General features: G+C 41.1%; 2 protein-coding genes across 2 annotated transcripts in view; both read right to left on the reverse strand.

Annotated features, from left to right (window-relative positions):
• Window positions 1-1,604: 1,604 nt before the first annotated feature.
• acad9 (acyl-CoA dehydrogenase family, member 9) lies at window positions 1,605-15,732 on the reverse strand. The gene is made up of 18 exons (XM_044121367.1): window positions 15,443-15,732; window positions 11,543-11,636; window positions 11,357-11,458; window positions 10,479-10,585; window positions 10,281-10,381; window positions 9,565-9,643; window positions 9,286-9,457; window positions 8,390-8,463; window positions 8,239-8,314; window positions 8,078-8,148; window positions 7,418-7,537; window positions 7,211-7,339; window positions 6,569-6,648; window positions 5,591-5,717; window positions 5,413-5,490; window positions 4,072-4,200; window positions 3,368-3,440; window positions 1,605-2,116 (listed from the first exon to the last, which is right to left on the reverse strand). Exons 1-18 carry the CDS (start codon window positions 15,620-15,622, stop codon window positions 2,016-2,018), a joined length of 1,893 nt encoding a protein of 630 aa, XP_043977302.1. The 5' UTR covers window positions 15,623-15,732; the 3' UTR covers window positions 1,605-2,015.
• Window positions 15,733-16,643: 911 nt separating this feature from the next.
• iqsec1b (IQ motif and Sec7 domain ArfGEF 1b) overlaps window positions 16,644-26,803 on the reverse strand; it is a 74,189-nt gene continuing 64,029 nt past the window's right edge. Inside the window, exons 11-18 of the mRNA XM_044121365.1 lie at window positions 26,642-26,671; window positions 25,190-25,315; window positions 24,987-25,086; window positions 23,799-23,960; window positions 23,514-23,690; window positions 21,669-21,718; window positions 20,718-21,241; window positions 16,644-16,900 (exon numbers count right to left, since the gene is read on the reverse strand). Of these exons, the coding sequence (XP_043977300.1) occupies window positions 16,897-16,900; window positions 20,718-21,241; window positions 21,669-21,718; window positions 23,514-23,690; window positions 23,799-23,960; window positions 24,987-25,086; window positions 25,190-25,315; window positions 26,642-26,671 (1,173 nt within the window). The 3' untranslated portion in view covers window positions 16,644-16,896. The remainder of the gene's footprint in view (window positions 16,901-20,717; window positions 21,242-21,668; window positions 21,719-23,513; window positions 23,691-23,798; window positions 23,961-24,986; window positions 25,087-25,189; window positions 25,316-26,641; window positions 26,672-26,803) is intronic.

A 26,803-nucleotide genomic window follows, 5' to 3' on the forward strand; every position in this document is an offset into this window, starting at 1 on the left:
CCAGATGGTGGAATTTCAGCCAGTTTGTACAAAAACAGCCCAGTATTCCCACACAACACTGGAAAAGAATGTTTCTCGCAGAAGAAATTGATCAAAATGAGAAATTCCCTCGTTCCATTTGTTATTTTTACTCCTGTAAGTTTTTACTCCGTGTTCATTATGATCTCTTCTGTAAACAGGAAGAGCTAAACGCTTGAAGCCAACGGTGTGTGCGCTCTTGATTCCCAGGCTACCACTCCGAAAAGCCAGAGCTCAGTCCAGACACTGGATCTGTCTGTCGTTTGGTTATAAAAGCAAGTCGCATTGTATTGCGTGGAGACGACCGACTCGCCACCTGTGAACAGGTGATTGTTTGCTTTCCCCACCTTTACCTCAGAACAGTGTGTTTGACGTAAGGCCTGTTTGATGAAGATTGACACGATCATTTTGGATGAGCGGCAGTAATCTGTTTGCGCAAATTGATCTGCCAATTTTCTTTCATTTTGGGTGATTGACAATCGGTCCATAATTAAGTATGAAGCAGATCTTCTCCACAGATCTTTTCTATCGCCACAACTCTCTGAGAGAAGGCTGCGTTTCACATTAGTCAGACTGCTAGTCTGACTAAGTACAGAAGCAAATTGGTGTGGCCTTTTGAAATATTGGTGAAAACTGCAATTGGTGCATGATTGATACTTGCAGGAGATCAAGCTGCCGCCATTAAAACAAAGTTTGGCAGTTTAACCCTCTCAGTCTTAAGAGACGGCGTCATTTACACCCCATGCCTTTTTTTTCTCTGCGCACAGTTCGATGCATTTTTACTTTTTTTTGCGTCCCGCTATCTGACCGTGACATCTGCCGCATTCTTCCTGAGCATTGCAGTAAGACCGCTGCTCGCCTGCCTTAGCAAGTTTTGGCAACTGTTGTTCTGTTGGTGGGAGCGCCTGTTCACCAGCGTCCAGCTACTAACTTTGGTTAACAATAGCTGGCACTTTTAGAAAATTTGGGATGAGCTTGTGCAAAGGGTGGAACCTTTTTCTTTTGCCTTTTGTTATTTCTACACTTACCTCTGATGATATAATCTTTAAATACTAAATGATTGATAATTTCATCAGTTACTCAGTACTTCAGTATACTTTTTTAATTTTTTATTTTTACTCGAGTAAAAATCTGTTGAAGTGGTGCTGCTCTCACTTGAGTACAATTTATGGGTTCTGTAACTGTCTGTGCGCAGTTCAGTTACTATAGGGACATAAATCGCCCACTATGTGATCTGACCCCCAACCCTAAAAAATTTTATTAAATAAAAAAAAAAAAATCAGTAACATTAATTGTGAACACGGACTCATATATTGTGATCTTCTCGTTGGTGCGTTTGGGCGCCCCCCTCTGGATAATGGTAAGGAAGACGATGCTCTGCAGTGAAGTTGGGACGTTTTGGCGTATTTTCAAACTACAACAGTTACAGTATTTCTTGTCGGTGCCAGAGAAAGGTCAGATTTCAGACCAAAGGTTGTTTTCATCCCGTCTTCCAGCCTTTTCCTCAGTCAGTGGTGAAGCTGTGGAAGGCTAAAGGAGAGGAGCCACCAGCACGCAGCAGAAACAACGCAGTTCCCAGGTACAGCTTTCTGTTTAAAGTTACTCATTTTATTGTGAAAGGTTCAAAGCCTGACAGGTGCAACAAAAATATTAAAACGAGTTTACCGCTCACTAAAACCATAAATAAGCAGCACAAGTCATTCTTGAAGCAGCAGACTCCTTAGCTCTAACTTTCTCTGAGAACAAGTACGACTGGGAGAAGCACATATGATCCTTCTCCTAAAACATGTTACACACGGCAATTTACAAGAAATCTGGACTTTCTGTTAAAAAACTGGCTTATTTTGAACATTTTTCTAACTGACAGTTCGTTAAAGAGCACTTGGGGTAGTTTTCTCCCGGTAGGACGGCTTTGTTAGCTCAACGACCACCCCTGATAAAACACAGTAACCATGCTGCGTTTCTCCTCCGGCCACAGAAACGTCACAGGAGAGAAATCAGAATGTTCTTTCAAGAGGGTGTGAGCAAATATAGGATCTGTTCTCCAAAACCGCCTGGGCGATCTTCTTGATGCTGGCGTCGTTGTTTTCTGGAGAATCTGGGGAGGAGAAATACATCTGTTTACTTATCATCTGTCTGGACTGTGGCGCAGATTAACAAGCCTTGTAAAAAATACCTCTAATCCTTTGAACATTTTGACATTTTGTCACGTTCATTTGTGTAAAAAGACACAAAGCAGAGCGTCTCTGCAAAGTGAAATGAATGGTTTTCGAGGAAACCCACCGGGGAAGGAACCAAGAGGACCGTGCCAAGTTCCCAGGACAAATATTAGCTCACCGTGCAAAGCTAACCTTTGGCTAACAGAAAGCCCTTGTTGAAAGAAGTTCAGAAAAAAAAAAAAAAACTGTTTGTACTGTAACTAAGCTTTTTGGGAAACATCCTAGAGATTAAGGAATGCAGTGAAGTTCAGTTTACGATTGAGATTGATGAAAAGATTTTTGATCTAAACTCTAAAATCGGTCTATTTTTAATTTTGATTTTTTTCATAATACACTGGAGAAGTGAATGCTGCAAGTCAAACGAGTCAATGCAATCTGCTGGTTCTTTAGACAGCCAATATTTTCATTTAAATAACGAACTGAACTAAATGGACAACTGGCATCACTGGGAGTCTGATTGAATCATAAGGACTTTTTTGATGGGAATTGTTGCTAGATGAATATTTTGTTCGTTTTGGACGTCTTCCATCAATCCGAACGCTGATGCTGTTGTTCTGAAAGAAGCACTCTCATGTTATCCATTTTTTATCCGTTTTTTAGACCCCTATGATTCCTTTTTGGTGTTGTTGGAGACTTTCATGGCGGCAACGCTCTGCGGCTCGTTTTCCCGTCTGTCCTCAGCCACTAAACACATTTGAACTAGAATTAAACGATTACACTAAACTAGTGAGCTCTATCGATTCGGTAAGCTGAACGCAAAATAAAATCTCACAATTTCCTGCTCTGCACTGGCTGGGTGCTGATCGACTGTCTCAGGGTTTTGATGTCGATCTGCAGGAAGAGTCTGCGCTCCGTTCTACACCAGACACAGGAATGAATTGTTTTTGTGTTGAATAAAAAGAAGTTTGAATAAAATATTACACAAAAGTAAAACTGCCTGCTTTTTTTTCCCCAAACAGAAGACCTTCCTAATTTTATGTGTCTATCAGACTTTCTAGAAAAAAAGAAGGAGAAAAAAAATCCCTCACTGGACAAGAATTTATTAACATAAAACATTCGGATTTGCAAAGTTGAGCAAAAAGTATGAGAGCCGAACTTCCCGTTGCCACTGTACAGCAGCTTCTACTTACGTTTCTGCAGCTGAACCATCGAGTAATTATTCTTGAAGAAGGCGTCGGTGCAGAATGTGTTGGCGAGCAGCACCTGGAAAGAGCGACGAGATCACAGCAGGATTTAGAGAAATAAAACCAAAGAAATAAAAAAAAAAAAGCACCAATCAGCTCTGCAGTGCATCCAGAAGGTTTTTCAGGGTTTTGCAAATTTATTAAAAATGAAAAAAGTAAAATAAAATTAATAATAGTATGTTTGCACAAGAATTCACAGATTTTGCTTCACACTCTGTTCATCCAATGAAAGCCTGAATATGACGCGTCAAGCTCAGCACATGCATCTGTTGGCAGTTCTTCTCCAGCTGAATCAAACTGGATGGGAGGCGACTCTCCAGGACGGAGTAAAATGTGGGAAATACTGTAGACACATCAACGTTACACCGCAGTGGTAAAATGTCCCACTGATCTTTGGAAGGAGAAAAAAATGAACTCTTCTCTGCTGGGAATGCAGCAGCTCAGATCCTAGTTTTCAATGAGAACCAGGAGAATCAATTTTTGATTCTTTTGGCAAATGACATGAAATGACATGAAATGGACTTAAATTAAAGGTGAACTTTTTCTGTGGGATGAGAGTAGCTGGGATTGTTTTTGTTTTTTTTAAAGTCAGTCGTCAGATTGGATGGTGAGACGTTAACTGCTCATACGGTCTGCGCGGACCAACACACCTCGTGGTCGTGATTCCTGAGGCCGATGCTGATGGAGCGGCTGGCTCTGGACAGGACGGCCGTCATGGCGTAGAGGTTGATCAGGACGTCCGCCACCCTCTTCAGGACCAGCTGTTCGTCCACGATGCTCTGAAATCGGGTTTAAAAGAAACGGAACAATATGAAGCTTTGACTCTTTTAAACTGACGAGTACAGAGGGAGCAAAAAAAAATAAATAAAATAAAATAAAATGAAATAAGTGCAGACTGGACGATGTGTCAGGGAGACGGCACATTGTCCATCTCCCTGACGATGGACAATGTGCCAGTGGGTCATTGTGGGTCACCAGCATGGACTGGTAGTATCATGGGTTGTTCTCCAGCTGCGTCCCTGTAGGAATAATCCAGGGGGCGCACTGGAGTCACATTCCATTATCATCCAATTGGATTCTTAAGAAATGTTATTTGTATCCGGTTTGATGTAAGACGGATGTGTGATTTAGAGCCAACTGTGTGCAAATGACGAGTATTTGTAATTTATCATTCTGCTATGCACAAATGCAGAGCTTGGTGAGTTTTTGTAAATGTTTATATCTCCATAGAGCAAATTCATTTGACAGAAGAAAAAAACTAAAAGCAAACAGTGTGATTACAATCGGCCTGAGCAGACAAAGGACTTTTTAGTCACTTCCTGTTTTGTGGCGAGGACTTCCTGTCGGTTTTCAAACACGTCTTGTGTGGCTGTGAACGGGCAGTGGGTCCGGTTTCAATCTTCTGTCGTTCACAGGGAGAAGCTGGAGCAATAAAATACATTTTAGCCTTTTCTCTGAGCGGGCGGGGCTTTAGTGATGTCATTACTGCATCACAAATGTGTAATGCTGACATAACAGAGCCAAAATCTTCAGGAGAAAGAGGAATTAAAAGGTTTTGCAGAGATAAAATTATAAAGATAAAACAGTTTTGTAAAAAGATAAAACGACCTCGATTCAAAGGACGTTGTGTTAGAACCGGATCTTCTCACACTGGGTTCTGTAGCCCAAAAATACTTTGTTTACCAAATTTGAGCACTTACTTATTGATATTGAGAATTCAAAAATACTTTATTGGTCCCAAAGAGAAATAAATTAAACAGAAAAATATTGCCAGAAATCAGTGCGACTGCGCAGAATCCAAAAGAAGAAGTAACTAAAACAAAACTGTTTTTGAATAAAATAAAATAAAACCCCAAAGAAAATACAATGCATGGCTCAGTTATATGTGTCTGCTACAAAAGACTGATTGGATTTTCTCTAAGGGAACAACAGGACCAAATACCAAGCGTCCGTCTGTTCACCCATTTCAAGAAATCAGAAAACCAAAATACCTTTCCGTATCTGTACAGAAGGCTCTCCACCGTCGTCCCGAAAAGGCTCACATTCTGCTCCAGTTTCTTAGCGCTTTCCTTCCAGACAGAAACAGAAAGTCACAGAGGTGCCGGAAAACCAGCCGGACGAAGACGGGAAAAGAAAAGAGATCCTGCTGAGGTTGAAGCAGCTCCTCACCTCCAGGCTGGGATGAACCACCCCGTCATTCCCCGTCAGGCCCAGGTCCACCGATCCTCCCAGTGACGTCCTCAGCTTCTTCCCAGCCATGTTCAGGGCCATCAACACATTTCCTTTCTTCATCTCCCTGAGAGGGGGAAAAAAAAAAAACAACACCTTTAAGTCACAGCGCCTAGGAAAAGTGTTCACCGACTTGCATGTTTAACTCCTTTTGTTGCTCTCAAATTTCGGCTCGTTTGAGAAACAAATTGACAACAAGAGAGCGGCGAGAAGAGTCGAGTGAAAACAGGTTTCAACTGAACGATGACAAATTCAGCCTCATGTAAAATCCTGCTTAAAGAAAACGTGTGGCGCTAGATTTTACACACAAATCAGCATGTGTGGGAATAAATATGGCGTGAGAGTTTGCGCAAATATATGCAGACTTTTTACTTTCTGCAAAATTGTGCGGCAGAAAAACGTTTTCAGAGGACAGTAAACTACAAACCACCAAAACTCACCCATTTCCTCTGATGTACAAGTTCATTTAGTAATTAGAAACACAAGGAGAATCGAAGCAGATGGTTTTTTATGATTTTAATATGTCGTTTAAACAAATTTAAGCATCCTTACTTTACAAGTTGACCCAAAATTAACAATATCACTGGTAGAGGTGGATGAAAATGTATTTTTATTCAATCAAAAGTTTTGTTCGTGACAAGAAATGATATATATATATATATATATAAATGTATATGAATTGGGCATGATCATTTTTAATTTTTCCTGGTTTTTACTTTTTGTCTAAATAAATATATTTATTAACAGATTTTTGTCTCATTTCAGCGTAATTTGAAAAATTCAAATTACATCTTAAGACAAAAAAAATTATATTCCTGTCAATAACAAGTGGAAAACTCCACCAACATAAAAAAAGAGACTTTAATCATATCAGGGGTGTGAATAATTTTGACCCACGCTGTGGCGTTTTATACGTACTTGATTTTTCCCGTGAGCACGTTGCCGGCGTACTGCATCCCGGTGAGCGCCACGTACATCCTCAGGATTTCGTTTGTCCCCTGGACACAAACGGCAGGCTCACTGTTCGGACGTCGTTTACTACTGAAAACACTCAAAACTAGAAAAGCAGCAGCGTGTGGGAGCTTGTTCACTGTGGCAGAGCAAGATTCAGGTTTTTCTGCCACTCATTTCTGATCACATTTCTAAAATTGAATTCAAGTTTGGTGAAGAAAGAACCGCATCAAGAAAGAAACGTAAGAGCTTCAAGTAACAAAGTCACTTGCCACCTGCTGGTCACTTACAGCAATAACATGCTGTCCTCCTGTAGATAATACACTTGGCACTACTTTGTCTCTCTGCTAGACCTGGTAATCAGCTAACTGTGGACTAAAGACCCGACAAACTTCGTCCAAACTGCCGGATTCACTTCTCATCGACGTAAACGTGTGACGAACATTTTGTTCCCTTTTGTTCATCTAAACCAAATGTTATAAAGTCAAGATGGACAATCTTTTCATTTTTGGCAAGAGGTTAGCTACTTGTCTGCCGGTCATTAAAGAAAAAAAAAAAAAAGAAGAAGAAGAGGAGGAAAAGAAATCACCATCCTGTTAGCCAACACACCTCAAAGATGGGCAGGATGCGACAGTCCCTGACGTAGCGCTCAAACGGGTAGTTCTTGGTGTAGCCCAGACCGCCGAGGACCTGCAGAGCCTCACTGCAACAAATCCAGCCTCCCTCTGAGCTGAAGACCTGCGCGCAACGTTCACACTGTGACTGACGTGTTTGGTTATTATTGGGTTGGACATGAACGGCGTCTGGCTGTCCAACCTTAACCATGGCAGCCTCCAACGAACAATCTGGGAGTCCTGGTCGGTCCATCATCCCCGCAGTCAGGTACGCCATGCTCTCCATCACAAAGGCATTGATGGCCATCAGAGCAAACTTCTCCTGCAAAAAACAAACGAGTCAAAGCATGTCGCTATGCAGAGGTGAGCAGAGTGGCCAAAGATTGTACTCGATTAAAAGTATCCATCCAAGAAGTTACTCAAATAAGAGTAAAAATGTATTTCGCAATAAGCACTGAGTAACTGATGAAATTATCAATCATTTAATAGGTAAAATTTACATAATCAGATGGACCAAGATATGAAGTTCAGTGGAAAGTTTGGAATTTTAAAGACCAAAACCACAATAACAAAAAACTAAATTATGACATTTTTACAAAGACAACAAGTGTGTCTTTATTTGGTCAATTTCTGGTTAAAACATGTTTGTTCTTTATTCAGTGAGTAGAGAATCCAGAAATTCCACTCAAGTAAGAGCAGAGATACTTTGTAATAAAATTACTCAAGTAAAAAGTACAGCACAAATACTCCTAAAAGTCCATTTAAAAAAAACTTACACAAGTAAATGTAACTGAGTGAATGTAACTAGTTACTGCAGAACTCTGCACCAGGAGCAGTGAAGGGAAACCTGCATGCGCCGTACCTGGATCATCCCAAATTCACTTAGGCTTCTGTTAAACTGCTTCCTGCTGACGGCGTACTCTGAGGTCAACACTGAAGAAAAAAAAAAGAAAGAGTCTTACAAAAAACATAAAACCATTCACCACTTATATATATATATATATTTTATATTTTTATTTTTACCCATCAGCTTTTTGATCATTCCAGCACAAGAACTGCCCATACTGAACCTCCCAGAGTTCAGGATGTTCATGGCGACCTGTTGAACACAGACAGGACTTCATGAAAACTGAAAGAAAAACAAAACAGAAACAGAAAACAGAGCAGAGTTTACCTTGAATCCGCCTCCTACTTCTCCGATCACGTTTTCCACAGGAACAGGAACGTTGTCAAAGGACACTTCACACGCTTCAAAACAAAGAACAATGATGCCGTCATCATCGCCTAGTGTCAGGGTTCTCATTTATAGAGAACTGCAGGACTCATATTAAAAGTGTATGTTTGGCCAAAAGGTAGAAACGACGTACACACACACACAAAATTTAAAAAATCGTATTTACTAAACCGTACAAACACACACCAGCACGCAATTTTCCTGATAAACCACAGCTGGACCTAAAATGTTTTCACACCAGGTTCCACCTCAGGTTCTGCACTCAACAAACCCACAGGAAGCCATAAATTTCCGATGCAAAACACCTCGGTAATACTAGTTTTGTGTCAAGTTTGTTTTTTATGAATCCCAATCTTTTGCGTGGAAAGCGGCTCACACGTTTTCAGGACCCGTTTTGTGCAAATGCAAGTTTTTACGAAGGAGACTCCAGGAGACGGATCCCATCGTTTTCTCTGAAATCAGAAGCATCGTGAAGACAAAAAGAAACCAATATGTGGTTTGACGTTTTTAGCAAATAAAACATGTTTATATGAAAGCATAGCATGCATGGAAGTAAATACCTTGAAGAGTGTTTCAGCTTTAAGCATCGACAGACGAGTTTTGCTCGTTCTTCTTTGAAAATCAGTCGAACTTACTTTGATTGGATGCACAACCTCTGTTTACTTTGAGCAAAATCTCTTTTCAAATTCTTTACCTGGATTACATCAAGGTGCAACCATGATGTTTGTGGTTGTGGCGCCACAAAACGTGCAACTTTTCCGTGGGAATGAATACTTTTGCATAACGGAGGTAATGCAGCCTAAATGCCACATTGCAGGTATGAATGAATGGCTTACTGTAGGAACCCCTGATGCCCATTTTGTCTTCAGGTTTGCCGCTGCTGACGCCCCCAAAAGCCTTCTCCACGATGAAAGCAGTAATCTTGTCTTTCTTCGCACCGTCTACTTCCACTTCGGTCCGAGCAAACACCGTCATGATGTCTGCGAAGCCTCCGTTTGAAATCCAAAACTGAAATCGAGAGAACGAACGAGGAACTCAAAGAGTTGTTCCACAGGAGTAGGGACATGCTGGGAGAGATTTTTTTTAGTCCTTTTTGCAAAATGAATATGCGTCACCTTGGAACCGTTGATCAGGTAATGTTTTCCGTCTTCAGACAGAGTCGCCCGAGTCTGAATGGAAGCTGCATCACTTCCACTGAAGAGAAAAGAAAACAAACATGAAACTGGTTGGCAGTGTGAAGCTGCAAACAAAAGAGCTCATGTCTGAATATTTGGAAGTTGTTTTTTTAGCTAAAATCGTCTGACTGGTCACCTTAAAGTCAAAGACTTTTGTAGACATTATGAGTGAACAGATTTATCAACCAGCTGATTTATTGTTGCCGATTTCCTTAATTGTGGGAGATCGGTTATCAGCCGATACTTGGAATGATCAGTTTCTCTGATTTGACTTGTTCTAGGTTCACGATAGAGTAAAACGAACATTGTTCTTTTATTCTACGAACAACTCACAACATGTCTCTGAAATTCCAAAGCGAAACTTTTGTATTTATTTGCATAAAATGAAAGACGGTAAAAATAACAAAAAAGATGCAGAGCTTCCAAATCTCAAATGATGCAAAGGAAACAAGTTCACATTCATTTAGAACCAGCAATACGAATGTTTTAACTCGGGAAGAGTTCAGAAATCGATATTTGTTGGAATAACCAGGAGGTTTTCAGTCGGGCTCAGAGCAGCAGGCTCTTCATGTTTATAAGTATAAAACAAAAAAAAAAAAAAAAAGCTCCAGAGGAAACTGTGGACCGGGCCTTGAAGGAGTCGTCAGGATCTGTACCTGCCAGGTTCTGTAAGGCAGAAAGCGGCGATGTGTTCTCCTGACGCCAGCTTGGGCAGATATTTCTTCTTCTGGGCTTCGTTCCCAGCAATCAGGATCCCCTGAAACCACACGACTCTTAGCGCGCACACATCCCATAAATCCGACTAAGATGGCAGACCGAGACTCGACACAAATGAAGCGGCGGGCGACGGCTACCTTCAGACCGATGGCTTGATGTGCAGCCAGAGTGACGGCAATGGAGCCGTCCAGCGCGATGATCTCGTTCAGCCGGGCGTACATGGTGTTGGAGAGTCCCAGACCTCCTGCGATTAGGAAGACAGAGATTTTTTTTATGAATGCATAAGAACACATCTGGCGACGTTGAGGATCATCTGCTTACTTTTCTGCACATCTTCACTTTAGGGAAGGACCCTAAAGTTGTACTCAAGTAAGAGCAGCCCTACTTTAACATATTTTTACTCAAGTGACAGTAAAAAGTAGCCGTCCTAAAATTGCCTGAGTGAAAGTAAAAAAAGTATTTGGTTAAAAAAACAACAACAAAAAAAACAAAAAACGACTCAAGTACTGAGTGACTAGTGAAAAATCTGAACTATATAATGTTTAAAAATTACACCATTTGACCGACCAAAATATGAAGATAAGTGGAAATTTTGGTATTTAAATGACAAAAACAACTAAAAAAAAAATAAAAAATTCCAGATCACTTTCTTGGAATATTGGTATTTTAAAGGCCAAAATCACAATAATTTATATAAATACCATGATTACAAAATAACCAAAATCGCACAAAAGAAACATTTTTCAAAATCTTTTTTTTTTTGGTGTTAACAATACAGAACTTATGACATTGTAACAAAAACTGCAGCTGTGTGTCTGTCTGGTGAAGTTTTGGTTAAAACATGTTTGTTTTTCATTCAAGAATCCTGAAATTTTACTCAAGTAAGAGTAGAGATACTTTACGATAAAATTATTCAAGTAAAAGTAAAAAGTACAGCGTAAGAAAAATACTTCTAAAAGTAAATTCTTTCTTTTAAACTAGTTGAAGAATGAGGGGGGAAATCCCACCATCTCACCATATTCCTCAGGGATCATGATTCCAAACAAGCCCAGCTCCTTCAGGCCATTCAGAGTCTCTGCTGGGATTTTGGCTTCTCGATCTATTTTGGCTGAATCAACTGGAATTGTGGGGGGAGAGACGACATTTAAGAAAATAATTTGATGACCAATTGACTCCAACACTTCAGATCCTCCTCTCTCACCTTCCTCGTTGAAGAACTTCTCCACTGGTGCAACAAACTGCTTGACCTCCTCCAGCTCATCGTTTCCAATCTCTGGATAAGGGAAGACCTCAGCCTGCAGGAGACAAATACGTCGACTCTGAATGATTTCTCGTAAACAAAACTTGTGAATCTCAGTTGTTTTGTTGTCATTCTTTTAATACTGGTTTAAAGAGGTGGGTGCAGAACCCAAAGATTGTACTCATGTAGGAGTAGCACTACGTCAACGTATTTTTACTCAACTGAAGATGAATACATGGACTAAAAACAGGACTATAGACATTTTTAATGCGCTTTTGTGAGCCTGCTGCTTATTTTTATTCTTTAATTGAATATAATTTCAGGTTTTTGGTGAGTTTTCTTGACCTGGTTGACTCAAAAAGTGAGCTATTACTGTTACAGGTCAACTTTCTAAGCTTCACAGAAAGACTACTTGGTGTTTAGGTGGCTTCTGAAAGCATTTTATTTTATTTTTTCGGCATGTCAGAGTACAGAGCAGGGGTCAACAACCTTTTTGAAACTGGGAGGTACTTCACGGGTCCAGAGTAACACGAAGGGCTACTTTGATACAGACATAAATATTCTTGGCTCAGCCTTTACACACATATATATATATATATATGTATGATTACATGCTGCCTCATCATATTAATGTTAGGGACTACTGACAATAGTTATCAGTAATAATTTACCATCACAGCCAGTGGTGCAAACGGTGGCTATGCAGCCTATGCAACGCATAGGGGCGCTGCACTAGAGGGCGTCAAAACCCCTCTAGAAAAAATGTTTTTCTAGTTGCCATTTTCTATATTTAATAGCATAAAATGATCAATAACAGAGTGACGGCACTGATTATGCGCCCCTCTGCTCCTTCACCTCCCCGGCTCCTATCGCTCTCCCGTCCCACACAGGTGGCTTGGCCACGCGCCCCTAAGAGAACGCGCGCACGTTTTTGTTGTTGTTGTTGCTGAAAACTTAGACTACCACTCGCTGTGCACTTGACAACAAGATGGAGCGGCAGAAAAAAAAAAAGCTCTCCGGGGCACAAAACAGAAAAAGGAAAAGGGAGAAGGATAAAAATGTTGGCGGGATGAAAAAAAGCCTTTCAATGTGGTTGGAAGATATTTAGGGGAATGGGGAAAAATTTTCCTTTGCGTTCCCTCGCAATAATCTACTGATCAGTTATGTGGCATAATTGAATACTGTAAGCCCTTCTTACAGTGACCACTGTATTTTCTGCCTTAATACAAGGTTATATAAGGTTTTCCATGTATGTTAATATCTCCTAGTGAAATATCTGATGTCTTACATGTTTTTCTTTAGGATAGGAAGGCACCACAAACCTGTAATATTAACAGAAACTTTCTGTAAGTAGGAAAGAAATAATAATACATCCTAATTTGGATTATTTCTGAGTTATTATCGCGGGGTAATAAGTCATCTGACAGTTTTGATTGTGTCTCTGTTGGGTTTGTTGACTGAGTGGTTTAAAGCAGTGGTCCCCAACCTTTTTAGTACAGCGGGCCGGTCAACCCTTCGTAAATTTCCTGCGGACCGAGGGGCGTGTTGTAAGGATCGAGAGACAAATGCCGTTGTTTCTTATGACGGGGGCAGGGGGTAGGAGGGATGCACGCGTTGTGAAGATCGACACCAATGCAGTTATTTCTTACTCATTCTGCTGCATGTTGGTGTGCAAAACGTAACAGACAGCATCCGGTTTAGGATTTTCAAAATAAAAGCTCCTCCAGACTCAATACATAAACGGCCATATTTAATTATTTCTTGCGCGGCCCAGTACCGGTCCGCGGCCCGGTGGTTGGGGACCACTGGTTTATAGGGCTGCTTTCAGTGCCGTTCCATCTTAGAATTAACAGACATAAACATGCACCATAAACCCTAACCTTAACTAAAACTTAATTCACATCTTACCTCTAAACGTTACCCCAGAATCAAAGCAATGAGTCCATCATATTAGGACTGGACTTTGGTCCCGATATGATGGAAGTTCACTCTTTGATACCACAAAGGAATCTCTCTCTTGAATGCAGCTCACAGACAGAGTTTTCTCAGACCTGTTCCTCAGTTCTATCGCGGCAGATCACACTTCAGAGCACTTTCAAAATTACTTGAAAGAAGCGAGATATCGATTCCAGATATTGCACGCCTTTCAGAGAAGCAAGAAATTACTAGAACATCGACATGAAGCATCAACAGATTGCATGTGAACATGAAGCTTTTCCTGCTGAGCTTTTATGGGTCGACATTATGGACCTCAACATCCAAGTCGACTACGACGCTGTCATTTCTTTTGAAGAAGACACAGACAGCCCCATTAAACTGGAAGATGAATCAGGAGAGATCCAGGGGGAATCCGGTCCTTCCGGCGACTCTGAGAGTCAAACATCATTGGAAGTCCAGCAGGAAACAACTCCCTCTGCTGGCTTCAAGATTACCCCCTCAGTGAAAGTCGTGGAAAAGAAAAGCCAACAACTCATTGATTTTACAACACAGGTAAAATATCTTAAAAAAGAATTGCAGAGAACGATAATTGATCTCGAGGTGGAAAGAGACCGAAGGTTTGACTATGAGGCTGAAGTCAAATCACAGCAGGAGGAGATTCGGAAACTACAAAGAATGTTGGAGAAAGAACGACACCTGAGAGTCAAATGTGAACATGAAGAAACGTGGCAGAGGTTAAGGATCTATCAAAGGTTTCCTGCTCGTCCAAAGTTACAGCCGACAAGAGTATTCTGCAACAGCTGGATTACTTCAAGAAGGAGGCTGAAAAATACACCTCCCGCAACAAAGGACTGATAGAAGTAATGGTTGAGGAATACAGAGTGAGACTTAAATATGAGGAGCAGCTCAAATGTTACACTGAGCAAGCTACCAAATTCAAAGCACAGGAGGTGTTTTTCCAAAGCATACTGTTTTCGTTTACTGTCTAATGGAGAGAAAGTTGAACGAGACTGGTTCCTGTATTCCAAAAATACTAACAAAGTCTATTGTTTTGCATGAAAGCTTTTTGGTGAAGCTCTTGACACATGCCTTGTGGCGGGGTATAATAACTGGCGATGTCTTTCAAAAACACTGAAGCACCATGAAACCAGTAGTTCTCACATAAACGCTTATCTGATGTGGAATGAAATGGCCTCTCGCTTACGCCTAGGTAAGACTATTGATGGTGAACTGCAGAGAACCATGGCAGCTGAAAAAGCACACTGGAGAAGTGTGTTGACTCGAGTTATTGACTGCATACTCTTCCTTGCAGAGAGAAACCTGCCACTAAGGGGGGAAAATTCTCACTTAGGAAATCCTCAAAATGGAAATTTTCTGGGAATCCTTGAGCTCATAGCACAATATGATGTTACACTGGCAGAACATCTTAGAAAGGCTGCCTCCAAACAAACCACTGGATATCTGACATGGTGCACTCAGAATGAATTTTTAGATTCAACATCAGAATGTGTTTTAGGTAAAACATCTGCCCAGATCAAAGCTTCTAAGTACTTTGCAGTGGAACTGGACTGCACACAGTGATATTTCAAAGCAAGAGCAGGCCTCAGTCATCATTCGATATATTGATACAGATGAGAAGAAAAAAGTCACCATTGCAGAGTCTTTTGTGGGTTTCACTGCTGTGAAGGACACAACTGGGAAAGGCCTCACACATAGGGTGAAACGGGTAAAAGGTACAGAGCAAGTAAACGTCATGTATTTCTTGCTTTTTGTTGGTCTCTCCAATAAAGTCAAATTGATACCAGTGGAGTTAGAACCGACAAACGTCAGGACACGTGAATACCTTTGTACCGTTTCGCCTTATCACAAGTAACAGTGATGAGTGTCAGCTGTCACACATCTAAAGACAACTCCCTCCGTTACCTTGTTGATCTGACCCAGGAAAAGATCCTTGGCGTAGGCCAGGCTCCTTGAATGAGTTCTGATCGTCCTCCGCTGCTGAACACGCAGTGCCTGTTTCCCCAGGTACCACGCGTGGCAGACGAGTCTGCTCTTTTCGCGTGGAAACGCTCTGGATAACGCGAGGAAGCTGTTCACGTTCATTATACTTTGAAGCACGTAAATCTTGAACCAACCTCCGTGTACTTGCTTTATCAAACACTGGAGGTGTACCCTTTTACCCGTTTCTGACGCATGTTGATGACGTTGGTATTTTCACTGGAGATGCTTTCAGTGTCACTCGTAAAATATATCTCTAAGTTAAAAATAATAGACCATCTTCGTCCTGTTAGCCAGGTTTCTTCTTCCTCATTTGTTCTTTTTTTTTTTTGGTAAAGCTTTTTTCTAAAACCTTTTTTCTTTTTTAACGTAAAACTATTTCTAAAGACACTTATAAAGTTTTATTGTTCGTTTTCTTTTTATGTTCTGCACTGGAGCTCAATGACTAGATTGCTCGTCACGAAAGTTACTGAGTTTGAGGAGCGTCTAAACAAACAGATTATTTCCCCCTTTTTTCTTTAACAAAAAATGTGAATTTGCTAAGCACAGCAACCCCAACCTCCTTGTTTTATGAACCTAACTTACAGTGACGCTGTAAAGCAAAATCGTAATGCCTAAGCACAATTGCAAATTAAGTAAACACAATTACATTAACAAAACAGTGAGAAACATTGCTGATTGAAGGACACCACTTTTTACTTTAGAACTGGAAGTAACTTGTTTATATCAGAACCCCGGTGTGGAATGCTTTAAGAAATATTAGATAATGACTGCATAACACACTATGAAACAAGGTATTGTTACAGTCATGCCTAAATGTGGGAAAGATCCAACTCTTCTTGATAATTTAAGACCTGTAATACTATTAAATAATGATTACAAACTCCTGTCCCACATTTTTGCTAACAGATTAAAATCCGACGCACACTAGGAACACCCAATTCAGCTAAAAAAATCTATTAATTGGATACATTTTGATTTTATATGGATGCAGAAAACCCACTATATATCATGACTCTGGTAACCAGCCCATGCTTAGCTGCCACTGGCCTATAGGAAGAGCTCATACAGTCATTCACATCAACCATAAGTAAAATAAAGAGGCCCTTCAGCTCTTATATTGCATCATTTTATTATGTTCTCAATAATTGTCACAGGACTCGTTTTACATTAACAGGGAATTTGTCTACTTCCAAACCGAGCGCCTTCCCTTCGACTTCCACGCTCGGCCGCGAGAGACGGAGAATGGAAGTAAAGGTCAGGAGCACGAAGACCGTGTGACGTTCCTGGTTCTCGTGATAATTCAGTCCCATCAGAGGCAAACAGCAGCAGCTGTGTGATTATGTGGAGGTCAGGGGGAGCAGGGATGTACTTTCAATTCACCTGTAGACATTGATAATAATTATACCTAGTTAAAAGTATAATTTACAGAGTATGTACAAGCATTTATCATTCTTTGCTACCACAAAAAAAAACAACAAAAAGAAAAAACCCACACAAACATACCATCCATTTCTAAACTGCTCCGCACCATACGTTTAAATTACAGTAGGTTTTCACACTCAGCCACGTGTGCAAAGTGAACAGGAGTGACAAGACCGGATGACGCGGCAGAAATCGTCTACATGTAAACAAGCAACAGAGATGAACCAGATTGTTTTAGTCACACATGCTGATGATAGAAAACAGTAAAAAAAAATTAAACAATTTTTTTTTTAAATGGACAGATCAAAGAAAACGTAGGCATCAAAGGCATGCAGCAAAGCATCTCACTCTGAATTTGGATGGGCTGCTGAGATTCGGTTTGAAACACCTTCATTAGCTTAGCTAGAGCTAGCATGACTGACGCTGGACCAAGTCGCTCTGTGGGAGGTCGGCTTTGTGCTTTGTGAATCCGTTTCATTATTTTTATACTCAGAACAATGACGGCGTCTTACAGATTCCACAGAACATGAGCATCATAAAGTTTGTGTTTCAGTGTTTTCTCCTGTAAAGCAGACATACGATACTTTCACCGGGCTTTTTAAATTACATCGTTTATTTGTGGTGCGAGGCGCCATCTTTGCCACAGCATTAAACTCTTTATTGCACAGACTCATATACTTTCTATCAATTACTTTATTATTTTTTTATGTAGTATTTCTTGTAAACCACTGAATGTGAATTATTGGGCCAATGAGGAAAACTTGAAGCTTTGATTTTTTTTTTTTGTTTGTTTGTTTACTTGAAGTGGAACGAAGACCATAGACGTGCTGGAAAGTCAATTTTCAGACATGTGCTTTTCAATAAGGTGATTGGTCTAAAATATGTTTACTGAAAGGTTTAGAGCAAATTAGTTGGAGGAATGGAAGAAAAAAAAGAAATAGAAATGGAGTAGTCTCAAGATTATGCCACTTATAACAAAGATAAAAATAGTGAAAATATAAGAGAGTTCCTCTGAAAAGCTAAATCAGTGGTGTGATTTACAGGTGGGAATGTTCTTGTAAAGGTTTTACAATCTAGACCATGAATGGAGGTGTACCTTTATACACACTTCAAAAACACTAAAACTTTCCATGTAATTTTGGTCTAGTTTCTAGAACAAATATCTTAGATCACTTTAAATAAGACAAAGCTAAATTAGAAGTAATTCCTCAGCAAGATCTACGAGCTTAAGTCAACAATTTCTTAATATTGATTTTTTTTTTTAAAGTTCCTAGTTTCATTGGCAGATTATTTGGAAAATTTCTTGTCATAAGTGAAACAATCTGCCAATGGAACTAGAATGTTTTCATCAATATTAAGGAAATATTTACTTGAAACTGTCTCCTATATCTTGCTGAAAAGTTACTTGTTAGTTTAGTCTTATTTCAGCTGAGCAAAGATATTTGCATTATGGACAAAGAAGATTTAGTGTTTTTGCAGTGAAGCAGAAGACCTGAAAACTAATGTTTAGACTCTCTCCTTCCAATCTGGCTGAGCTTGAAGTAGAAAAAGGGCACACAAAAAAAAAAATTCAGTTTGTATGTTCAAAGATGGTAGAAACATCCAGAAAAACCAGCCGCTGGACCAGCAGTGAATGGTGGCGACATTTATTCTCCACTTTGGTGATACTCTACTTTTATAAAATCCAAATAAAACACGCTTCTTCTGTAATTCTGTTCTAGTGCTCTTTTATGTTTTTAATTAACCGATAGTTTTGGGAACACAGTGCCCCACGCTGAGTGTTTCTTTTGCCCGTCTCAGTGTGGAAGGGGTTCACCACATCCAAATCCACGTGGATGCTAACTGCGCTAAAAACACCGGAGGACACGACGGAGAACACCGCGGGACAAACAAAACCGTTAGGATCCACCGAACAAATATAATCAGACAAAACAAGTAAAACAAAAACAGCAACAACAAAAACAAACAAACTCTTGCATAAAAAAATGACAGACTTCCTGTGCTGATATTTGTCACTTTAGCCACTGAAAATGCTACAGAGGCATCCAGCTGTCCCATAATTTGTCTGCTGGGTCGCTGATATAAAATTGTTTTCTGAAGCGAGGAGAGTCACGCCGTGACACTGACGTCTTCAAAAACACAAACTTGTAGAACCCTTCGAGGGAGCGGAGCAACACGGAACTCAGATTTTTACTTTAAATAAAAAAAAAAAACCAACTCGTTTGACTTAAAAAGAAGAAAAGCGGTTTACAGCCGGGAGCAGTAGCTCATGTGTGTTTAGCTGGAGCCATTTGCTTGGCATTAATTCGAATAGTAATTGCCAATATTATTATTATTATTACAAAATATAATGCACAACAGACATTGAGTAAATTTTAGTTACTACCTCGATAAATCCGGTCGGTAATTGGCACATTTAGAACTGCTACCAGAGATATATCACAGTTCACTGTGAGCTACAGCTACATTATATAACCACTGTCTCTGCGACGGCGTCACCGTTTAGCATTTTCTGTTAAATACATGGAGGTTAAATCTCGTTGTTATTTTTAATATGAATTTGAGACACACAGTGCTACACTGCAAAAACACAAAATCCCACCAAGTCATTTCCATCTAGTTTCTTGTGCAAATATCTTAGTGCACTTGAAATAAGGCAAAACTAAATTGCAAGTAACTTTTTAGCTATATAAAGTAGCTAACTAAGTCAATAATTACCTAATATTGATATTAAAAAGTACTAATTCCACTGGCAGAGTATGTCACTTATAATAAGATATTTTCCCATGTTATAAGTGACATAAGCTGCCAATGGAACTAGAACTTTTCCATCAATATTACCAATTATTGACTTAGAGCAGTGCTTATCAATTCACGTCCTCGGGCCCCTCTCCTCTGCATGTTTTAGATGTTGCTCTATTCCAGAACAGCTGATTCAAATGATTGCATGACCATCAAGTACTGCAGAAACCTGTTAATCACCAAAATATTCCATCCAGGTGTGTGGCAGAAGGGAAACACCTACAACATGCAGGGCAGGGGGGCGTGAAGACTGGAATTGAGAAACACTGGCTTAGAGCAAAGCTACTTTATCTTGCTGAAAAGTTATGTATCAGTTAGTTTTGTCTTATTTCAAATGTACTAAGTAGGGATTTATCGGTGCCGATTTCCTTCATTTTGGGAGTTCGGTGATCGACCAATTTTTACACGTAAAGCCGATCTTATCTAGTTTGGCAAAGGTCTGAGAATCAACCACTGTCCTCTTTTGCTCTCCGGTGAGGAAGGTTTTACTGACCGACCAGCCCACCAAGTCATGTCTGTTATTTACAATGAATAGTCACCCCACTGTTGCCAACTCAACAACTTTCTTGCTATATTTAACAACATTTCAGACAAACAAATTGGTATCAGCCAAAATTGGAATTGGCAGATTAAGCTTTTTAAAAGATGGGTAATCGGCGATTGGTCAGAAAAATGCAATCGGTACACCTCTTGTACCAAGACATTTGTTCTAGAAACTAGACCAAAAATACATGGTAAGATATTTTGTTCTTTTGCCGTGCTTGTGGTCTTTGCATGAGTCTGTCACTCCTGAAGTAGGCAGACAGAACTTGAAATGAAATGCAGGGGATGAAGGAGGGAAGGTTTGCAGAAACATAACGCCAAACAAAGTCCATGCTCGAGTCTGGATTCATCTGCAGACCAGAGACGCACAGTGTGACGATCTCATCCGGTAAAAGTCTTTAGAAGGTAAGGTTCGCCGTGATCCACTCACACCACTGTGCTGATGCCGCTGTGTTTGGGCTTGGTGCTGCTGCTGGGAACCTGAGACGTTGGCGTTGGCGTCGGCGGCGGGCCGTGGAGGTGGGCAGAGTGGCTGCCGTGGCTGTGCTGTGGGTATGGCGGCTGCTGGCTATGAGACGGAGGCGCGTGGCACTGGTGTGGCACGTGCTGCAGATGGGGCGGTGGGTGGTAGTGATGGTGGTGGTGGTAAGGCGGGGGATTCTGGGTCACGTGGCAGAACAGGACGGGGTGAGGATGGACGGGAACGGACGAGTCCGACTCCGCTCGGGCCGCGGGGTGCAGGTTAGCCGGATGTGGGGCGTGGGAGACGAAGGTGGGGTGAGGGCTCTGAGGGACGGTGCCGGGGCAGAGGCCGGGCGACTTCACCCGCCTGGTGCCAAACAGAGACCCGAGCAGGGAGGAGGAGCTGGGCAGGGAGTGTCCGCTGTGACGGGACGCACAGTCTCGACCCGAAGGGGTTCTCCGCCGCATGTGAGGACTGCTAATGATGGAGCCCTGCGACGGAGAAAACAAAACGTCATGGAAACATAGGGCAAAAACGTCTTCATAACCACAGAGATGCAGGAAACATGTTGAAAGGACAACTTCCCTAACGCAACTGTGCACTGTCTATTATTGCATAAATGGAAGAGTAGAACTACAACAGTCAGCTTCCACGTGTGGGTTTCAAGGTGAGTCTAAGGTCAGCAGAGCATGACAACATGAGTCTGAACTACAGTTAGTCTAGTCATGCAGTGAACAACCAAGCCTAATTCAACATCCACAGCAGAATGCATGCACAGTGCTGCAAGCAAACAACAGCAGCTGCAAAACCGAACAGCACAGCACACAGAAACAATAAATCTCATAGAATCTGCACACTGAGAGCGAGCAACGCAAAAGGCGGCCAGAGGCAGCTTGGCAGCAGCCGCTGACTACTTACTTCCAGGTTGCTGTCTAGTGATCCTGCACTGCTGCGTCTCCCGCGCTTTCCTGCCCAGGACACGGCACACGACAGATAAGACATGCCTGGTTAAAACATGGAGGTGCACACACCCTGTCTGTCCACAGGGCGGCGATGCGGACACATTCTGACAGCCAAGCGACTAGCTAAGCAGCTGACTTTAGTCCAGGTGTTTGGGAAGCTAAGGGTCGGGGGGGAAACTTATTCAAACTAACGCGAGAACATGGAGTCTGCGTGAGGAAAGTGAGGGTTTGTTTGAGCGGCTACATGGCGAGGTAAGGTTGTACTAGCAGGAGACTCTTGTAGCAACAGAAAAGCTCCACTCAGAGAGAAATGAAGGAAGAGTTTATTCATTTTCAATATAATTGACAAATGAGACAGAAAAATAAAACACCCCAGGTTAAGATATTGTTAATTATAGCTTTCTCGGAATGGAACTAGCACTATTTATTTAACTTTTCATCTTTATTTCAACTTATAAATGGCAAAACTAGAAAGTGTGTGGTGAGTGTGTATTCACCTTCCTGAGTTAGTACGCTACATAACCACCTCCGCCTTCAGCTACAGACTGAACATTTCACCAGCTGTTCTTTATGAAACAGCTCAGGCTCTGTCAGACAGTTTGGAGGACAGAGCCTAGTTGAAACTAGGTTGAGACTTTGACTTGGCCATTCTAACTCACAAGTATCTTTTGACCTAAACCATCCGACTGCATCTCCGGCAGAGTTCACAGAGCTGTTGTCCTGCTAGAAGGATAACCTCTGTCCCACCTGTCAGAAGTCCCGTCCCTCCCCCCAAATTCTTCAAATCAGTCAAAATTGGTGTCAAATGTTTGTGCTGCATTTGTGTAGCAGCATTTTTGTTTTGTGCTGCTTTCATTTTAAAGATATTAAGAAATGTTTCCAGGGGTCATAAAAGGTCAACCAGCCGCTCCTAAATTCTCCAATTTGGATAAAATTGGTGTCAATCAACTCGATTACGCTTGTTCAGCAAAATGTTTTGTTTGTGCTGCTTTGGCTTTGAAGATGTTAATGAAGGTTTAAAGGTCAACCAGCCCCCACATTTACTAAACCAAAATGACCCATGTTGTAGTGGGAGACGAGGAGATGTTGTGTTCAAGGTGAGGTGTGACTCTTGTTGTCGGCCACAGGTGGTGATAAAGTTGTAAGTTAAATTTTTGTCGACCAGGTGGTTGTCTTGGTGATTGGTTGACCTGAATTTTGTCTTGAATGAAAGAGAAAAGGAATAATGTCCTGCCAGTTCAGTTATCCACTGGTTCATGTCGTAATAAAGTGCACTGAAGGTTGTGATTAAAAAAATAAGTAAAAACAAGTGAGGATTATGACTTGTTTTTCAAAAATTGTATGGGGAACAGGCAACATACCTTATTTTTTATTTTCAAAAGCAGCTAAGATGAAGCCCAAACCAGTCGTGTCATTTCACTGGCATCCACGAGTTTTTGTGCCGCTGCTTTTCTGAAGTAAAGCATCTTCTGCTGCTGCTCGCTTTGCATGAACAACTGGAGAACGTTAATCCCTCCTTCTCGCTAAGAAGCTTGGATTGATCACAGTGACCTACAAAGCGGTGTTCCTCCCTCCTGCTAGCGACGCAAGCCTATTAGTGGGTTTCTTCAAGTAAAGAACACTAGGGTGTCTCGCCAATGGTGTTGATTTCCTTCCCTGCTTCTGTACTGGTAGTCTGAATATCCAATTCTTCCTTTTCCCAAACGTCCAATGAAACCAGAGTGAAAAGTGTCGTGTTTTCTCCAACCAAAAAGTAGAACAAGATGGAAGTCAGGGAACTGATGTGACATTCGGAGCTTACCTGCATCTGAGAGATCCCGCAGGGAGCTGCTGAGCGCGCTCCTCTTTAGGCCCTCGCCGATGGCATAACTGTCGTCCAGGCTGGCTCGGCTCAGGTTTCCGTTCCCACTTTCCTTCTTTAACCCAGAGCACTGGGACATGCTGGGCCTCACCAAACCCTTCTGCTTCTCCAGCTCAGCTACTCACCAAACAAACACACAACATCTGAGTGTCTGCCGCTTGGGCACCGCATACTTAAAAGGAATGAGAAAATGAAGAGAAAGGACAGTAGAAAGGCACTGCTTACATTCTATCCGATACTTCTCCATCTCTTGGACTTCAGCAATAGATTCTCGCAAATCATCGGTAAACTTCTTGCGGTCCTGAGGATTGGGAGCATTGAAATTGATGAGGACCTTGATGTCCGCGCCGGGAATGGCCGAGGTCAGGCGCAGTCCGTTGGGATAATCTAAAAAAAAAAAAGAAACAAAATATCTTCATATCTAGGAGTGCTTCCTATCTGGAGAACTCCTAAGTATTAAATTATATATATATAAACTGATTCATGAAGACAGAGATGTGACTATAGCTCAAATAACAGCTGAGTGCCATCTTTGAATGTCCACCATGTGGAGCCTGGAAGCAGACGGGCGCCCTGGGTGTCAGCCAAGATCAGGCCTCTGATCTTAGGTTTGAATCCTATAATTTTTTCTAATGTTTGGCTATTTCATCTTAAAACTAGTTTTTGTTAGTTGCTCCTGGTGGCCCAAGGCATTGTGGGATGCCTCGCTGGCCGATCCCAAGTGCCACATATGAACCAGTTGTTGAAACGAAATAGCAAAGGCGTCTTGCTATTAAACGTTATAAGGGAATAAGCTCTTTGATCGAGACTTTTCCAATATTCTTGAACTGGTCTCAAGTGTTATTCTCATCATATTTCTTCAAACGAGAAAATATTAGAAAGCAGTGTGTTTTAGGTGTGGCCATGAAATACACCCACAGGTGTAACTCCAATTCACTCAGATATTTCAGTGACCCTATTAGAGGTTAGTGAAAGGAAGCTTAAAGGTTTAACCAAATATGTACAACATAATATGCCAGGACAATTTATCTGATTAATGGTGATTGAAATAATCGTCAGCTAATCATCCTCAGAATAGATATTAAGCCAAAACTATGCATGAAAAGCCTTCTCTTTCTGCAAATATGGTCTATGTAACTTCTCAAGAGGCACAGTTTCAGCTTCACCCAGTTTAAGAAAATAAAAAGTACAATAAAATATTCTGTTGACTGTCTTCTTTGAAGAAAGTCAGAATAAAGCAGATGAGGTCCTGGTCTGGTACCGGAAACACTTTGGTGGGAGAACCCACCCTGAAAACTCAGAAGCCTAAATGTGTTTTTATTTTCAGTGTTTACATTGTGGCTTAAGTGAAACTAGAGCAGAACTGCAACTATACATGAAACTTATTCAAATAAAGAAAGAAAACATACTTACACTGATTCTCAAATAGCAGAACTTGCATGCTGTAGAGCGAGAAGGACTGACGAAAACTGTATGTCACGGAGTTCTTTTTCTTTTGAAATATTTTGGTAACCTAAGAAAAATAAGCAGATGCGTCTTGCTGAGACTCATTGATAAGGGGTAAAACCTCCAGTCTTAGTGTTTGTGGAAGAGTGGTTTGCCACCAGTGGACGTACCACAAGCAAGTCATTAAAGAGGAAGATCTCCCTCTGGTGCAGGCCCAGCTTCTGTAGCTTGTTGGGATCAGGTACTTCAAACAACCTGCAGTAACACACCAGCCTTCGGTGGGGTAGTGACAGCACCTGCACATGATCCGTAATCATCTCATAGTCAAAGAGGCAACACCATATCTCTCCAGCAGATACACATAGATAATTTGAGAAGAATAATTAGCAAAAGCCGCCCCCCTGCTGCCAATTCAGCAACTTTCTCGCTATAGATTTAGTGATATTTCGGTAAACCAGAAAACTGAAATCGGTGCAACCCTGTTAGTAACTACTGCCATAACAGAAGTATTACTATTGGATATCAATATTAGCCCTAAATATGACTTTATTGTACCCCTAAAACTTACTCTGCAACTTAGACAAAGTCAACTTGGGCAAAAGTTACACAAAAATATGAAATTACATTCAATATAATAATAAAAGTTGCTTCTTAAAAATTGCTCATACTTCAGTCTTTAGTTTACATATTCATCTTCAGTCATTTTAATAGATGAGCTCCCACTTTGCACAGCCTTTTTGTTGTTTGTGTGTGTGTGTGTGACCTACAGGATATTTGGCACCATTGTGACACAGAAACACACACCAGCTATGTCCGCGCAGCACTGCGCACATTTATAGAGACAGATTCTTTACGAAGGACATTTATTTTCCGTTTGGCCCGTAAAACATCTTGTGAGTATCAGCTGCATTGCAGCCGGAGGCGCCTGTTCCATCTATGAACAGATGAAAACGACCGACTTGGCAGCATCTCAAGGCAGAGAGGACGTCATTGCATAAATAAAATGTTGTTGTGTTCCATGCATCGCAGCAGTCAGTTTAAGTAGGATGCCCATCGGTCCAGATGGTAACCCAGACCCTTTCACCAAACAAAGACAGCGCCGTCCCAGACAGAATGTGAAAAGTGGACATGTACGGGGAGAAGAGGACGGTTGGTCACCCAACCTAAGACATGCAGCCAGAGCCACAAGGAAATGGCTTTGATCAAAGCATATCCATACACTGGAATGACCTAGTCAAATTTCAGACCTAAGTTCATTTGAGAAGCTGTCAAAAGACTTGAAGACGAGATGATCTCCATCAAATCTGAAGTCAAAAGCTTTAAATACATTTACAAAGAACAATGGGCAAAAACATTCAGCCTGCAAAACTTCAAAGATGGTGGAGACATCTACAAAAAAAGCGGTTGTAAAAATCATTGAGCCAGACATTTTGGATATTGAAATGTTTTTCATATTTTTCATTTCACTCATTCCCACTCAGTGTTGCAAAACTGTGTTTTTGGTCTTTTAGATAAAATTCTAGTAAAATCTTTGTATAGCAGGGGCAGGATGAGTCAAAGTTCAAGGGGCATGAATGCTAACATGAGAATGCTACATATCTACACATAGCAATAATACTTACACAGCCAAGACCTTGGTGTAAAGACCCGATCTGCAATTACAATGAAAACACATTTTAAGATTATTGAACACATTGCTATGGCTTTTTTGCAGTTCTGCCCCTGACAAATTCTAAAAAAAAAACAACAAAAAACAACCAAATTGGGCCAGGACATTTGTCACT

The sequence above is a fragment of the Gambusia affinis genome, linkage group LG07, assembly GCF_019740435.1.
Source record: "Gambusia affinis linkage group LG07, SWU_Gaff_1.0, whole genome shotgun sequence".
NCBI lineage: Eukaryota > Metazoa > Chordata > Actinopteri > Cyprinodontiformes > Poeciliidae > Gambusia > Gambusia affinis.

Coding starts and splice junctions, on each gene's coding strand:
- acad9 (XM_044121367.1), bottom strand. CDS start 15,622: ATGAACGTGAACAGCTTCCTCGCGTTATCCAGAGCGTTTCCACGCGAA. Junction 9,644..10,280: donor TGCCTTACAGAACCTGGCAG/GTACAGATCCTG, acceptor TTTTCTCTTCAG/TGGAAGTGATGCAGCTTCCA. Junction 7,538..8,077: donor GTGAATTTGGGATGATCCAG/GTACGGCGCATG, acceptor TGTTTTTTGCAG/GAGAAGTTTGCTCTGATGGC.